The sequence below is a fragment of the Podarcis melisellensis genome (genome assembly GCF_964234715.1).
Source record: "Podarcis melisellensis genome assembly, chromosome: Z".
NCBI classification, from domain to species: Eukaryota; Metazoa; Chordata; class Lepidosauria; order Squamata; family Lacertidae; genus Podarcis; species Podarcis melisellensis.
In genome coordinates, this window is record NC_138547.1 from 17,716,143 (window position 1) to 17,730,614 (window position 14,472).

The 14,472-nt window shown below is 44.6% G+C and overlaps 1 protein-coding gene across 4 annotated transcripts in view; it reads left to right on the plus strand.

Moving 5' to 3' along the window:
- The window catches only part of COL5A1 (collagen type V alpha 1 chain), a 174,478-nt gene that overhangs the window by 62,341 nt on the left and 97,665 nt on the right, over positions 1 to 14,472 (plus strand). For all 4 annotated transcript variants that reach the window (XM_081897750.1, XM_081897752.1, XM_081897753.1 and 1 more), the window contains exons 5-6: positions 11,512 to 11,643; positions 13,235 to 13,393. In XM_081897750.1, coding sequence (XP_081753876.1) covers positions 11,512 to 11,643; positions 13,235 to 13,393 — 291 coding nt within the window. The remainder of the gene's footprint in view (positions 1 to 11,511; positions 11,644 to 13,234; positions 13,394 to 14,472) is intronic.

A 14,472-nucleotide genomic window follows, 5' to 3' on the forward strand; every position in this document is an offset into this window, starting at 1 on the left:
TTCTTATTATTTCAGCTATTTATATACTGGAATTTTGAAGGAGAGAAGAGAAGGCTATCAATGAATACTAGCCTCTACAGTGAAAAGAAATCTTATGCCAGAAATTATGGAGAGGTTCTGCTAGCCAGTGCAGACAATATTGAGCTAAAGGCAGTTGAAGGCAGCTTCCCATGCTCCCATCACTTTCTTCTGAATGATGAGGACTAGAATCTGATATTGTTTATAAGGAAAGGACTATGGCCTAGTGGTTAGAATGTCTGCTTGACATGCAGAACGTCTCGGGTTCAGTCCCCAATGGCATATCCATATAGATCTGGAAGAGACCCCTGCCTGAAATCCTGGAGAGCTTCTTGCCAGTCAGTGTACACAACTGCTCCCCAAATCCTGGCGTTAGTTGTTTTGCACAAATCTCCCATCAGTCCCAGCTGGTCCAGAGCATCTGGCAGACTTTGGGTTGGAAACGCAACACTGAGCTATGTGGGTCATTAGTACGACCTGGTATAAAGGTCCTATATGATCTGCAAGACCAGATCAAGGATTCATTCAGGGGTGCAACAGACATTAGGGCGGGCACCTTGGTCTCCCTCTCAGTTTTAATTGTTTAACGTGCTTACTTGCTGGATCGTGTCATCTGATTTTCAAGCCATATTGGAATTGCTGTTATGCAAGTGCATTAAATTAATACAGACTCTTATTTCAGAAAAGGGTATTAAGGGGGCAGAGTGACTGGCCTGTGTGGAAAAGTTGCAGCATTTGGGACTTTTCAGTTTAGAGAAAAGGCAAGTAAGAGGCAACATGATGGAAGTTTATAAAATTACACATGGCATGGAGAAAGTGGCTAGAGAAAAGTCCGTCCCCCCCCCCCCCCATAATATGAGGACTCGTGGGTATCCAGTGAAGCTGAATGTTGGAAGATTCAGAACAGATGAAAGAAATGCCTTCTTCATATAGCTCATAGTTACATCATGGAACTGCCCTCCACCCCCCCAGGAGGCAATGATGGCTTTAAAAGAGGACTGGACAAGACTGGACATGGAGGAGAAGAGGGCTAACGAGAGTTTATTGGTCACAATGGCTGTTCCCTGCCTCCACATTAGAGACAGCAGTGCTTCTGAAAACCAGTTGTTGGGAACATCCGGAAGGGAAAGTGCTCTTGTGCTTAAATCCTGCTTCCAGATTTCCCCAAAGAGGCACCTGGTTGGCAACTGTGAGAACAGGGTGCTGGACTAGATGGACTAGCAGCCTCTTCTTATCCTCTAATTTTATTTACAGTCATACCTTGGGTTACAGCCGCTTCAGGTTGCGTTTTTTCGGGTTGCGGTCCACCAAAAGCCAGAAGTACCGGAACGGGTTACTTCCAGGTTTCGGCGGTCGTGCATGCGCAGAAGCACTAAATCGCGCTTTGCGCATGTGCAGAAGCGCAGGGTCACAACCCACACGTGCGCAGATGCGGGTTGCGAACGCTGCGGGTTGCAAACACTGCGGGTTGCGAACGTGCATCCCGCACGGATCACGTTCACAACCCGAGCGTCCACTGTATTTATTTATTTAAGTACATTAATACGGACTCATTTTCCCAAGTGCATTACTGCCTGCCACTGAACTGTAATGATAGTGCTCAGGCAATCCATTTCTGGAGTCAGCCTGGAGTCACTAAAACTGTCACAGTGATGAGTGCAAGCAAATAGCCTAGTTTACTGTGAGCAAATTGGCATGGCATTTTAAGCACAGCATTTTAAGACTTGGCTGGCAATGATCAGTTAGCGCCCCTCATTCGCCAGAGCCTTGCCAGTCTCAGTTTGTCAAGAGTTGAGGTCCTGCTGTACTGATGCTGTCTGCTGAGCAATGTGCTTTTGCCAGTAGTGTCTTATTCCATTGGGTGAGCCATCAGTGATAGACTGGAGCTGGGAATCTCCTGCATGTCTGCAAGCCTAATATAATGCAACGTAAGCCACTTCTAAGTGGTTGGTAGATCAGTATGGTGGCAAATGCTTGTATTTATGCCTCCCCCCTTTTTTTAGAGGGTGGGATAACTCAGCAGGACATGCCCAGGCTTCATTCCTTTGGCTCTTCCTTTCTGCTGCTAGTTTACTTCTGGGTGTCCATGAATCCCAATGCTAGCAGAGGAGAGAAAAACCTTTCTTTATCCACTTTCTCCATGCGCTGCATCAATTTATTACCTTCTATCATGCCATCTCTTGCTTGCCATTTCTCTAAACTGAAAAGTCCCAGAAACTGCAATGTTTCTTCATGGGGAAATTGCTCTATCTGCCTTGACCATTTTGGCTGCCATTTCCTGAACCATCCTATCCTTGATGGGGTTGGGCATCTGGAAAAGAGGGTACTGGTCCAGGGTATCTGAAAAGAGGGTGCTGGTCCAGGAGGAAAGACTCTTCTGTTTTCATCAGAAACCTGGTGAACTTTGTCATTTGCCAGAAATATTTCACTCCCATCAGAGGTCTCTGGCATCTTTGTTGAAATTGTCCAAAATTTAGCAACCTGGATTATATACAGCTATGGAAAGATATTTTGGGGCAGAGGTGAAGGTTGCATATTGTTATAGGCCACCCCAATCCATGCCGAGCTGTGCATGGGGTTCCAGGGGTCTTGACCCCAACTGTGCTCCTTTGGAGAACTGATATTGCGGTGGTGACTGCTGTGCCTTTAGAAATATGGTTTGGTTAAACATGAGGGTGAAAGAGGAGAGCGCAAAATATGGTTTGGAGCTCAACATCAAAAAAACGAAGATCATGGCCACTGGTCCCATCACCTCCTGACAAATAGAAGGGGAAGAAATGGAGGCAGTGAGAGATTTTACTTTCTTTGCCTCCATGATCACTGCAGATGGTGACAGCAGCCACGAAATTAAAAGACGCCTGCTTCTTGGGAGAAAAGCAATCACAAATCTAGACAGCATCTTAAAAAGCAGAGACATTACCTTGCCAACAAAGGTCCGTATAGTTAAAGCTATGGTTTTCCCAGTAGTGATGTATGGAAGTAAGAGCTGGACCATAAAGAAGGCTGATCGCCGAAGAATTGATGCTTTTGAATTATGGTGCTGGAGGAGACTCTTGAGAGTCCCATGGAGTGCAAGATCAAACCTATCCATTGTTAAGGAAATCAGCCCTGAGTGCTCACTGGAAGGACAGATCCTGAAGCTGAGACTCCAATATTTTGGCCACCTCATGAGAAGAGAAGACTCCCTGGAAAAGACCCTGATGTTGGGAAAGATGGAGAGCACAAGGAGAAGGGGACGACAGAGAACGAGATGGTTGGATAGTGTTTTCGAAGCTACCAACATGAGTTTGAGCAAACTGCGGGAGGCAGTGGAAGACAAGAGTGCCTGGCATGCTCTGGTCCATGGGGTCACAAAGAGTCGGACACAACTAAATGACTAAACAACAACAACACCTTCAGTCTACACAGAGGGAGTACATCTCAAGAGGAGCTTGCTCCCCACAGTCGTGCAGCACTGGAGTCCAAGGCATCCCTCCCAGCCTGCCTTCAGCCAGCCAGCCAAGACCATTCTGCCCTTTCTCAGCTATTCCAAGCCTCATAGCAAAGGCCCCCAACTCTTCCTGTCACCTCACACCAACTTACTCTGGCAACCTTCTAAATCCCCTATGTCTGTTCACACCTCAGGGCAAGGTGGGGGGAAGACTGTTCTCTTGAATTACCAGTGGCCCTCAGTGGGCCTCTATTGTTTCTTAATTGTCCTTAATTGGTCAGATTGTTTTGCATAGACTAGCCCAGGAATTCCTCTACAGCTTGAATTGCCCTTTCATATTCCAAATAATCAAAATGCTACCATTTATTAATTTCTACTATCCACTAATAGACTCCAATGCCTCATATCTCTAACTATATATTTGACATCTCCCTGCCAGGGATGATAGTGGGTGGGAGAAGATAGGTTTTCTCCTGATATGTTTGGATTAAGACTTTGAGGGGGTCTGGTAGCCATCAGCCAGGAAGTAACACGAATTAACCTTATGACCTCTGCAAATCTCAGCTGCTAAATACAGAGCAATAGGTTATTCTCAGAGTTGTCTAGTTGGGTGAAGATTTGGAAAGAGCCGTGTTTAGAAAGTAAGCCTGCACAACAAGCTTTGCAGATCGTGTGTGTGTGTGTGTGTGTGTCTTACACACAGACACACAGGTAGGTAGCTGTGTTGGTCTGATGCAGTCGAAATAAATTAAAAAATTGTCCAGTAGCACCTTAAAGGTAAAGGTAAAGGGACCCCTGACTGTTAAGTCCAGTCACAAACGACTCTGGGGTTGCAGCGCTCATCTCGCTTTACTGGCCGAGGGAGCCGGTGTTTGTCCGCAGCCAGCTTCTGGGTCATGTGCCCAGCATGACAGCCCCTTCTGGCGAAACAGAGCAGCGCACGGAAACGCCGTTTACCTTCCCACCGGAGCGGTACCTATTTATCTACAGTACTTGCATTTTGATGTGCTTTCAAACTGCTAGGTTGGCAGGAGCAGGGACCAAGCAACGGGAGCTCACCCTATCGTTGGGATTCGAACCATTGACCTTCTGATCGGCAAGCCCTAGGCTCTGTGCTTTAGACCACAGTGCCACTCCCTCCCCATCGTAAAGGTAAAGGGACCCCAGACCGATAAGTCCAGTCGCGAACGACTCTGGGGTTGTGGTACTGTTAATGACTGCAATTAGTCCTACAGCTGCGCATGCGTGGGTCGCAATTCGGCACTTCTGCGCATGTGCAAGCACAATCGCCGAAACCTGGAAGTAACCCGTTCCGGTACTTCTGGGTTCAGCGTGGTGCGCAACCCAAAAACGCAGAACCTGAAGCGCCTGTAACCCAAGGTATGACCGTACTGGATTCTTGGCTCATTACACATGCTAAAGCTATTTTTGGTCATCTGCATACTATCCCTTGCTTTTTCCTGTCGGACTAATTGCAGCCGTTAACAGTAATCAACAAGTTTACCATACCCATTGAGTTAATTACCCATCTCCTACTACCCTTCTGAGAAAAACCCCAACCCACCCTCCCACTATTTATAAGGGTCTGGTGACTTCTCTTTCAGTGTATCTGAAAAAGTGTGCATGCACATGAAAGCTTATGCAGGGGTTAGCAAGGTTTACCTCACCTGGGCCAGTTCACTCCAGCGGAGATCCCTCTGTGGACTGGATTGCGCATGCGCATGAGTGCCCACACCCGCGATTTCCGGTGTTTGTGCAGACATGATTTCCGACACCTGCATCTGCGCAGATGTGATTTCTGGTGCTGCGGAAGCGAGTCCCTATGCCGCACTGCGTTGGTTTAGCGCAGTGCATGGGGACTCACTGAGTGGGCGGCTTGGTTTGGGGGTGGCTCATGGATCAGTTAAACAATCCCTGTGGGCCACTTTTGGCTCATGGGCCTTAGGTTGCCTACCCCTGCCTACCCAGAACAAACTTAGTTGGTCTGTAAGGTGCTACTGGATAATTAAAAAAAAAAATTATTTATTTCAACACATACACACACAGAGAGAGTAATTCCTCACATACCTTTCTCTGTCATTGAGGCACATACAGCATCTCAGCTGAGGGCATGGCAGATGCAATGGGAACAGGGATAGGCATTATTTTATTTATTGCATTTATGTCCCACCTTTTCTCCAAGGAGTCAAGGTGGAATCCAAGGTTCTTTCCCCCCCCCCTTTTAAACCCTACAACACCCTGCAAGTTGGGTTAGGCTGAGAGGCAGTGACTGGCCCCCAAGGTCACACTCAGTGAGCATCATGGCAAAGAGGGGATTTGAACCCTGGTCTCCCAGGTCCTAGTCCAGCACTCTAACCACAATGCCACCCTGGTTCTCCTAACCAAACAGTGTCCCTGCATGCATCCTTTAATCACCCCACTCTCTGCTCCCCCTATACCTAGAGATTTTGATAAACCATGGCTGGGTACAAGCTGGAAATTTGCAGGGGAAGCCCTAATCATCATAATCACATTGCTACTACTACTACTATTGTTATTGTTATTATTCACCCTTCACCTTAAGGTCCAACATGGGTTACAGCATTACAACACAATATTAAAAACAGTTAAAAACAACTTACAGAAAAAATAAATCACAATATATTACCCACCACCCACCCTAAGGTTCCGAGATGGGTTACAACAATTAAAAACAGTTTAAAACAATTTACAATCAGAGAAATAAGGAGGGTTATGTTGAATAGTGGGTAGACATGGCAGACGACACAGCGATTTCTCCAAGCAGCTCTTTATTTTGTAAGCTGGAACAGAAGACTGAACAGCAAACAGCTCAGCCGGCCTGCTTTTATAGGCAGCTGGCTGTCAACATTGTAGCAAGAACAACCCAGGGTTTCCCGCCTAAAATAACTGACGTGGACCTGAGTGAAAACTACATAGACAATACTCCTGGTGGCCAGGGTGAGAACTTCAATACATAACAGGTTATACAGCAATAAAAGGGAAAAAACTATACAACAAAGCCATTATTGTTTTTGTATTTGTTTTTGTTGTTATTTGAACAGACATCAATTAACCATTGTGAGGGGAATGCATTCTTACTTGCCTACATAGGCCTGGCAGAATTGAAAAGTTTTCAGCAGGCATTTAAAAGTTGGCACAGTAGGTGCCTGCTGAATCTCTAGCAGCAGAGAGTTCCACAGTGATGGCACTCAAGGCTCCACATACCCCCCTCAGGTGTCAGAAGGCAGGGTAAGGAGGTGTATCTTCAGTATCATCCGGAAGCTGCGCAATGAAGCTGTCAGATGCATCTGTGTGGAGAGATTGTTCCACAGCTTAAGGGCCTCCTCCCCTGGGCTGCCACCTTCTGAACTTCTGAGGGCAGAGGAACAGCTAAAAGGGCCCCCTCTGCTGATCAGCTAGCTGGCAGCAGACTATGTATTTGGAACCTACATTTGTGTCCACCACCCACATGCCTTCTAAATATTGAGCTCAGAGGATTTCAAGGATCTTTTTGCTAGAAACATAACCTATGTTTGTTTTTGAATACTGGCAACTCCCCATTTACGTGGGGCTTATACTCTGGGCTCTCCAAGCTCTTAAGTGAAATGCTTACCCTCCAACATTTCTCCAATGGAAACAGAGACGTCCCATTCCATAATGATAATTTTACTATTTATACCCCACACATCTTACTGGGTTGCCCCAGCCACCCTGGGCAGCTTCCAACATATATAAAAACATAAAGCACTATTATTATTACTATTACTATTACTATTATTACTATTAAACTTCCCTATACAGGATTGCCTTCAGATGGCTGGGGGGCGGGGCGGCAGATTGGATAGCTCCATACTCTCCAACATTTCTTCAATGAAAATAGGGACATCCTAATTCAAAGCGGGACATTTCGAGATCAAATCAGAAACCAGTACGGCTTCTCTAAATCAGGGACGTCCCTGGAAAATAGGGTCTGGAAGTGGCGTAAGTGGGAAGCACCCTGGAGAATCCTCGTTGCTCATGAGGAGACCCTTCCCTGTCACTCTCATTTCGTATAATAAATAAACCTTTTTAAATTCATTTTGGGGGGCATAAGGTTCAGTTTAAACGTTTACAGATTAACTCCCCACTTGCATGCGACCACACACACAAACAGCGCTTGGAACCCAGAAGTGGAGGCAGCTCATGAGGAGACCCTCCACAGAACCTCATGAGGAGGGTCTCCTCATGAGCCGGTGGTGCATGGAGGCTTTGTTGAGGCTGATCAGTGCGCATGGTAGTGCAGCAGACTCTGTCCTATGCTCAGCTGAGCAGCCTCAACAAAGCCCTGCTGCACCTCTGGCTTGCGAGGAGAGGGAGGGTCTCCTCGTGAGTCGCCTGCTATTTCTGGGTTCCCAGTGCTGCACATGTATGCGCTTACATGCAAGTATATCACATGCAAGTGGGGAGTTGCCTGTATGTGTTTCACCTTAACCTTACGGCCCAAAAGTTTCACACGTAAATGAATTTTTAAAAGGTTGATTTATTACATGAAACAACAGTGACAGAGTATCTGGGTGCTACTTCAGACATCGGAGTTACAGTATAAGCAGTACAGTACAGTACATACTGATCAAGAAGTTGCAGTTACTGCAGAATGCTGCAGCGCGATTGCTGACAGGAGTGAGGCCTTGTCCATGTATCTGCACTAGTTGCCGATTTGCTTCTGGGTCAAGTTCAAGGTGTTGCTATTAGTATATAAAACCTGACCCCAACATCACCTTACTGCATAGGTGCCCACCTGACCGATTTGATCAGCAGAAGTGGCACTACCACAGTTTCCACATAGTACCTGTTGCACATTTACGGGGGGAAATATTTTAGTGTGGCGGGACTTATACCCTGGAACTCCCTGCCTATTGACATCAGGCAGGTGCCTTCATTGCACTTGTTTTGGCACATGCTAAAACATTCTGTTTAGTCAAGCCTCCCCGGATGTTTCAAAGGTTGATGTGATGAATTTTGATTTGTTTCCATCCACTATTGCTTTAACTTCTTGTATGTTTTACAGTATGGTTGTAAACTTTTCTGGTGATAATTTGATTTTTTTTTTTTGTAAACTGCTTTGAGGTTTTTTTTTATTTCCACAATTAGGCCGCATATACATTTTATAAAATAATAAACAAGCAAACAAATACAGTGGTACCTCGGGATAAGAACTTAATTCGTTCTAGAGGTCTGTTGTTAACCTGAAACTGTTCTTAACCTGAGGTACCACTTTAGCTAATGGGGCCTCCTGCTACCACCACGCCGCCGGAGCACGATTTCTGTTCTCATCCTGAGGTAAAGTTCTTAACCTGAGGTACTATTTCTGGGTTAGCGGAGTCTGTAACCTGAAGCGTCTTGTAACCTGAAGCGTCTGTAACCCGAGGTACCACTGTAAAGCACACATTGAGCTAAAGAGTAAAAGAAGGAGACCTATCAAAAGCCTAAAGAGAGAGTAACTCTGACATTTTTCAGAGACTCGTATGTGAAGTAGAAAAGGGAGGGAAAAGGGTAAACCTGTCCGGAAGTGAAGGAGAGTGTCAAGCTTGTCCTTGAGAATGCAGATTGAAAAGGCGGCACATGTTGAAGCTGTGAGAGCTAACCAACCATGGACAATCTGGGGCTTAAATACTATTCTGAGCCCATGTTAGGTTATGGACAAGGGATGAGTGATTTGCATTAACACCTATATTCCTTTGTTCTGTTGTTTCTTTTCTGTTAAGTTCCTGTCTGCTGGTTATTCGGTTTTTCCTTAGTTGGTAACTGAAAGAATACAATCCCAGTGAGAAATTCCTAAACTGGATATCTTTATTCCCTGAGTTCTGAATTTACCTTACTACTGCCTATGTAAAACTCATTCATTTTACAGGAGATGCAAATTAAATTTTGCTCGTGACACCAGATTGCTGTCCTGATCTTTACATAAAATCACAGGAGATCAGGAAGCTTTCCAGAACACAAGAAATTTCACTGAGAGGTATATTTTATATCAAGTTTATGCCAGCAGTAATAAACCATAGGAAAAGCTCAGATTGGCATGCACCAACTGGCACCTGTCCTGGACCATGAAGCCCCTTGGTCTTTTGAGGGCCTCTTACTTTGCGCTGATCTTGAGCGACTGCTCTGATGCCCTCCTGTTGGCAGGGCCAGATTGTGGCTGTGATGCTGTCCACCTCCCTCCAGATGTTCTCGCTGTCTGGATAAATTTGGTCATTGGCATGGGAAAGCGAGCAAGAGTGGTCTGTTTACACACCTTCACGTCCAGCCAGGGCTAAAGTGAATTTTTGACCACCAGCCAAACAACAGCAAAATGGGTTTGCTAAGGCTTGGTGTTGGAGCCAAATTGAAAAAACGAGAAAGGGAAGAGAAGCCACAAAATATCCTCCTAAGGATGCACATTTTTGCACATTATTCTTATTATTATTAATCTCTTCTAAGTGCTGGTTTGCCTAGGAAACGGTAAGGCCTGGTGATCAGGCCTATTATGGATGAGACACTGCTGTTTGTTCCCTGTGGGTTAAGGGAGAGGAATGGCGGGGTGGAAAAAGAGAAAAGGGAAAAAAGAAGAGGTGGCTGCACGTACTCCTTGCTCTGTCCCTTGACAGATTCCCTTTGAGGGTATGCAGCCACACACACACACACACACACACATACACACACAGAGAGAGAGAGATAGAGAATATTTCAGTTGTACAAGATAAAGTGAAAAAAGAGAAAAAGAAGAAGGAAAGTACAAAGAAAAAGAAGAAAAAGTGCAATAAAAATACATAGTATAGCAGAATAAATGTAACCAGTTACACTTTCATGCACATTATATAGGTATATAAGTACAATTATTGTCCTAATACTGTATATGATTGTTGATAACCTACAATAGTCATTCCAAATGCCAATATATTTATCCAAACAGTCTGTATCTTTAAGCAATCCATTCATGTCATGTCTTCAGTCTATTGATTAAAGGGGACCATAACGTTATTATTCCAGTTCATCAATGGCAGTCTTTTGGCCATAGTTGGGGCACGTAGAATCTATTTTCATTGTCCAGTTGTCAACTTCCATACAGTAGGTATATACAGTGGTACCTTGGTTACAGACGCTTCAGGTTACAGGCGCTTCAGTTTACAGACTCCACTAACCCAGAAATATTACCTCGGGTAGAGAACTTTGCTTCAGGATGAGAACAGAAATTGTGCAGCGGCGGCAGCGGGAGGTCCCATTAGCTGAAGTGGTACCTAAGGTTAAGAACAGTTTCAGGTTAAGAATGGACCTCCAGAACGAATTAAGTTCTTAACCCGAGATACCACTGTAATTTAAAAAAAGGGTATGCAGCGCTTGACAATAAAAAACAGTTCCCTGTCCTCCCAGGTGATGGGGATGGTGTCCATCTTCTATCTCTCTCTCTTAATAAACTTTATTAAACAAGAAGATATCTTAAAATACACACAAAACAAACATACAGTACAAACATTCTATAAGAAAAAAGAACTTTTCTATAAGAAAAAAGAACTAAACCCATTGTACTATTTTGCATTCAATTTTTTTTACACAGTTTCTTATTAATATTTTTCTATATCTTAATTTAAACTTTTTAAAATACTTCCTTATATCACAAGACTCATTCGATATCTGCCAGGAAACGTTTATTATCACAGTACCCTTTGAGATGTTCCTTAATCATTATCCATTCCTTATTAAGTAACATCTTGTGTTGAGTTTCCTCTCACTGTCCCAGTTCTCCTTGCTATCTGTAAATACTCTATTAATTTGGCTTGCCATTCAATCTTTGAAGGGATGGTATCACTTTTCCAGTTTCTTGCTATTAGAATCCTTGCTGCAGTTGTTGAATACATGAATAATGGTCTAATTTTATTCTTGATCTGTGATGTCATGATTCCCAATAAAAATGCCTCGGGTCTTTTAGTGAATGGGATATTAAACATTTTCTTTAACTCATTATAGATGGTGGGTGTCCGCCTTGCCACAGTGTGTTGTCCCATGCTTTTGTGTCATCTGCATCTTTTCTGTCTCTCTCCTCCCAGGGTGACATCCAGCAGCTCTTCGTGGTAGCAGACCACCGAGCAGCCTACGACTATTGTGAGCACTACAGCCCGGATTGTGACACAGCTGTCCCAGATGCGCCGCAGTCCCAGGACCCCAACCCTGATGAATACGTAAGTGGAAAGAGATGGACGACTGTCACAATGTCAGTGCAAAATCTGGAGGCAGCCTGCTGGCTCAGCAGGGAGACAGAAGATCCATTGCTCCCCATGCAATCCAGAGCAAGGGATGGCAAGGCAACCCCATGCGATCCCTTCATGGAAGTGGAGTGATGAGCCAAAACCACCCCTTCCCCAATAAATAACACCCCACTTTTCTATGGGGAGGGAGGGATCTGCCTCTGCTTCAGTTTCACATCGGTTTATTCATAAACCCACTCCAGTCTGTTTTAGATACCATTCGACTCAGGGTAGACCCATTGAAATTAATTGAAATTAATTTTAATGGGTCTACTCAGAGTAAAACTTAGGTGAATACCACCTTGATTTTTTTTTGCTTTAAATACCTACGAAAATTCTAAGTGTCTTTTTTTTAACATGGGCTGTATGTACAAGCAAGTGTAACAGACTTTGTGTAAGCATATACACCATGCATTCAAAGCATATTCCTTCCTGCAAAGAATCCTAGGAATGGTAGTTCACCCTTGCAAAGCTACAGTCCCCAGCACCCTTAGGTAAAGGGACCCTGACCATTAGGTCCAGTTGTGGATGACTCTGGGGTTGTGGTGTTCATTTCGCTTTACTGCCCAAGGGAGCCGGTGTACAGCTTCTGGGTCATGTGGCCAGCTGCTAAGCCGCTTCTGGTGAACCAGAGCAGCACACCTTCCCGCCGGAGCAGTACCTATTTATCTACTTGCACTTTGACGTGCTGTCGAACTGCTAGGTTGGCAGGAGCTGGGACCGAGCAATGGGAGCTCACCCAGTTGTGGGGATTCAAACTTCCAACATTCTGATTGGCAAGCCCTAGGCTCAGTGGTTCAGACCACAGCGCCACCCACATCCCTTAAACTACAGCTATTACTACTACTACTACTACTACTACTACTACTATTATGTTGGGTGAGCTTTAAATGTATGGTGGGTATGCAGCCTAAGCTATAGCAAAAGAAAATAAAAAATGGAAAAAGCATTAATGGGCAGGAGCCTTGGCTTTTAACTGCAATGAGCTGACTGTTCCATGGAGTCTACACTCACACAAAATTCCGTTGACTAACACATCCACTCCCAAACAGGGCTCCGCTTCAGCCATCTCTATTTCATTTGCAGATATTTAGGTTAGAAGAGCCTTTCTAGATCAGTCCCATTAAAGTCCACCATCCTGTTCTCACAGTGGCCAACCAAATGCCCCAAATAGGAAGCCCACAGGCAGGACCTGAACCCAATAGAGTGTCCTCCCCCCCAACTTGTGATTCCCAGGAACTGGTAATTAAAGGCATGTTGTATCTGACTTGTATCTGAACTTGGCCACTGTGGTTAGTAGCTGTTGATAGCCTTTTCCTCTCCAGATGTTCATCATTTTAAAGCCATCCAGGTTGGTGGCCATCACTATAGCTTGTGGGTAACAAACCCCATAACTTAACTCTGTGCTGTGCGAAGAGGTTCCTCCTTTTGCCTCTTCTGATCCTGACTCAGTGAAACTGTGGATGGTGGTGACAATGCCTCACAGCCTCCCCATGTTCTAGCTGCTGTGCTTTCTGCCTTGCAGTACCCAGATGGAGATGGGAACCTCGAAGTGGAAGGAGAAACTTACTACTACGAATATCCCTACTATGAGGACACAGATGACACAGGCAAAGTGGTACCACCTACGACCCCAACTACAGATACTGAAGAAGTGGCACGGGAAACGGCTGAAACCATTGAGGTATGGAACAGGGGGGCCACAGCTGGATTGGTGAACTGGTTCCAATCCAGCCCCCTCCCCCTATTTTCAGATGCTGCACACATGGCATAGAAACATAGGCCATGTTTGAAGAAGCTTTCCCTGTGGCGTAGGGTGTAGAGATGCTATTGGTTCTCCCAGAGTGGCTTCCGTAAGCCCTTGTATTAAGATACTCTTTGAAATAACAATTTAATTCATAAGGGACACAGATGTCATCTATTTTTACCCTTTTGACATGTTGCAGCACTAAGCCAATGGTGTAGGGGGTGAAATATCCTAGGCTTTATAAATCCTAAAGTGGGGTGTCCAGTAACAGGGCACTGCAGAAGGTCATGCCTGGGCTCAGGCAGATGTTTCCAGATGGTTATTATGTGATATTGATATACAGAACTGGATGGCTCTCATTTTGGGGTGCCAACCCAATCCAATGTGCAAAGGTTTTAGTATTATTCCTGGAACGGTACCCCCTGATTTGCCCCTTGTCCATTTACACAGGCTGAGATGGCTTTTGACAGAATGTAGGTTAAATGCTTTGCAGGTGATGGGGGCGTTATAGGACTCAGAACGGCATATATAAATATTTCACGGCCATCTGCTTTAAAGAGGACAGCATGGTACAATTCTTAACAGAGTATACTCTGTGTTAGGAGAGCTTGAAGCTTGGGTGAATTAGATTGGAATAATCATTTATAGTTTCTGGAGTTCAAAGGGTTTATTTATATAGGAATATATTTACAAGATGAGTGTAGATGAGAAAGAGAAAATAGCAGGCATCTTTCTCAACTAGTCATATAGAACCGTCGCATTTGTTAAACAGGATTCAGAGAAGTGAGAGCCATTGATTGCACCTGAAGATCACACTGATTAAAATGGATTCGTTGTTCTGAATTTGTGGGGGAAGTTTTGTGAACGAGTCTTTTATGACAATGTACTTACTTTGATGCTTATTTTTTTGCTTTGTGGTTTCTCTATTAATATGATGAGTGTGTGGTATGGTTTAGGCTTGGTTGACCAGAAATCAGTAAACTATTCCTTTTCATATTTTAAATATCTGTTTAATT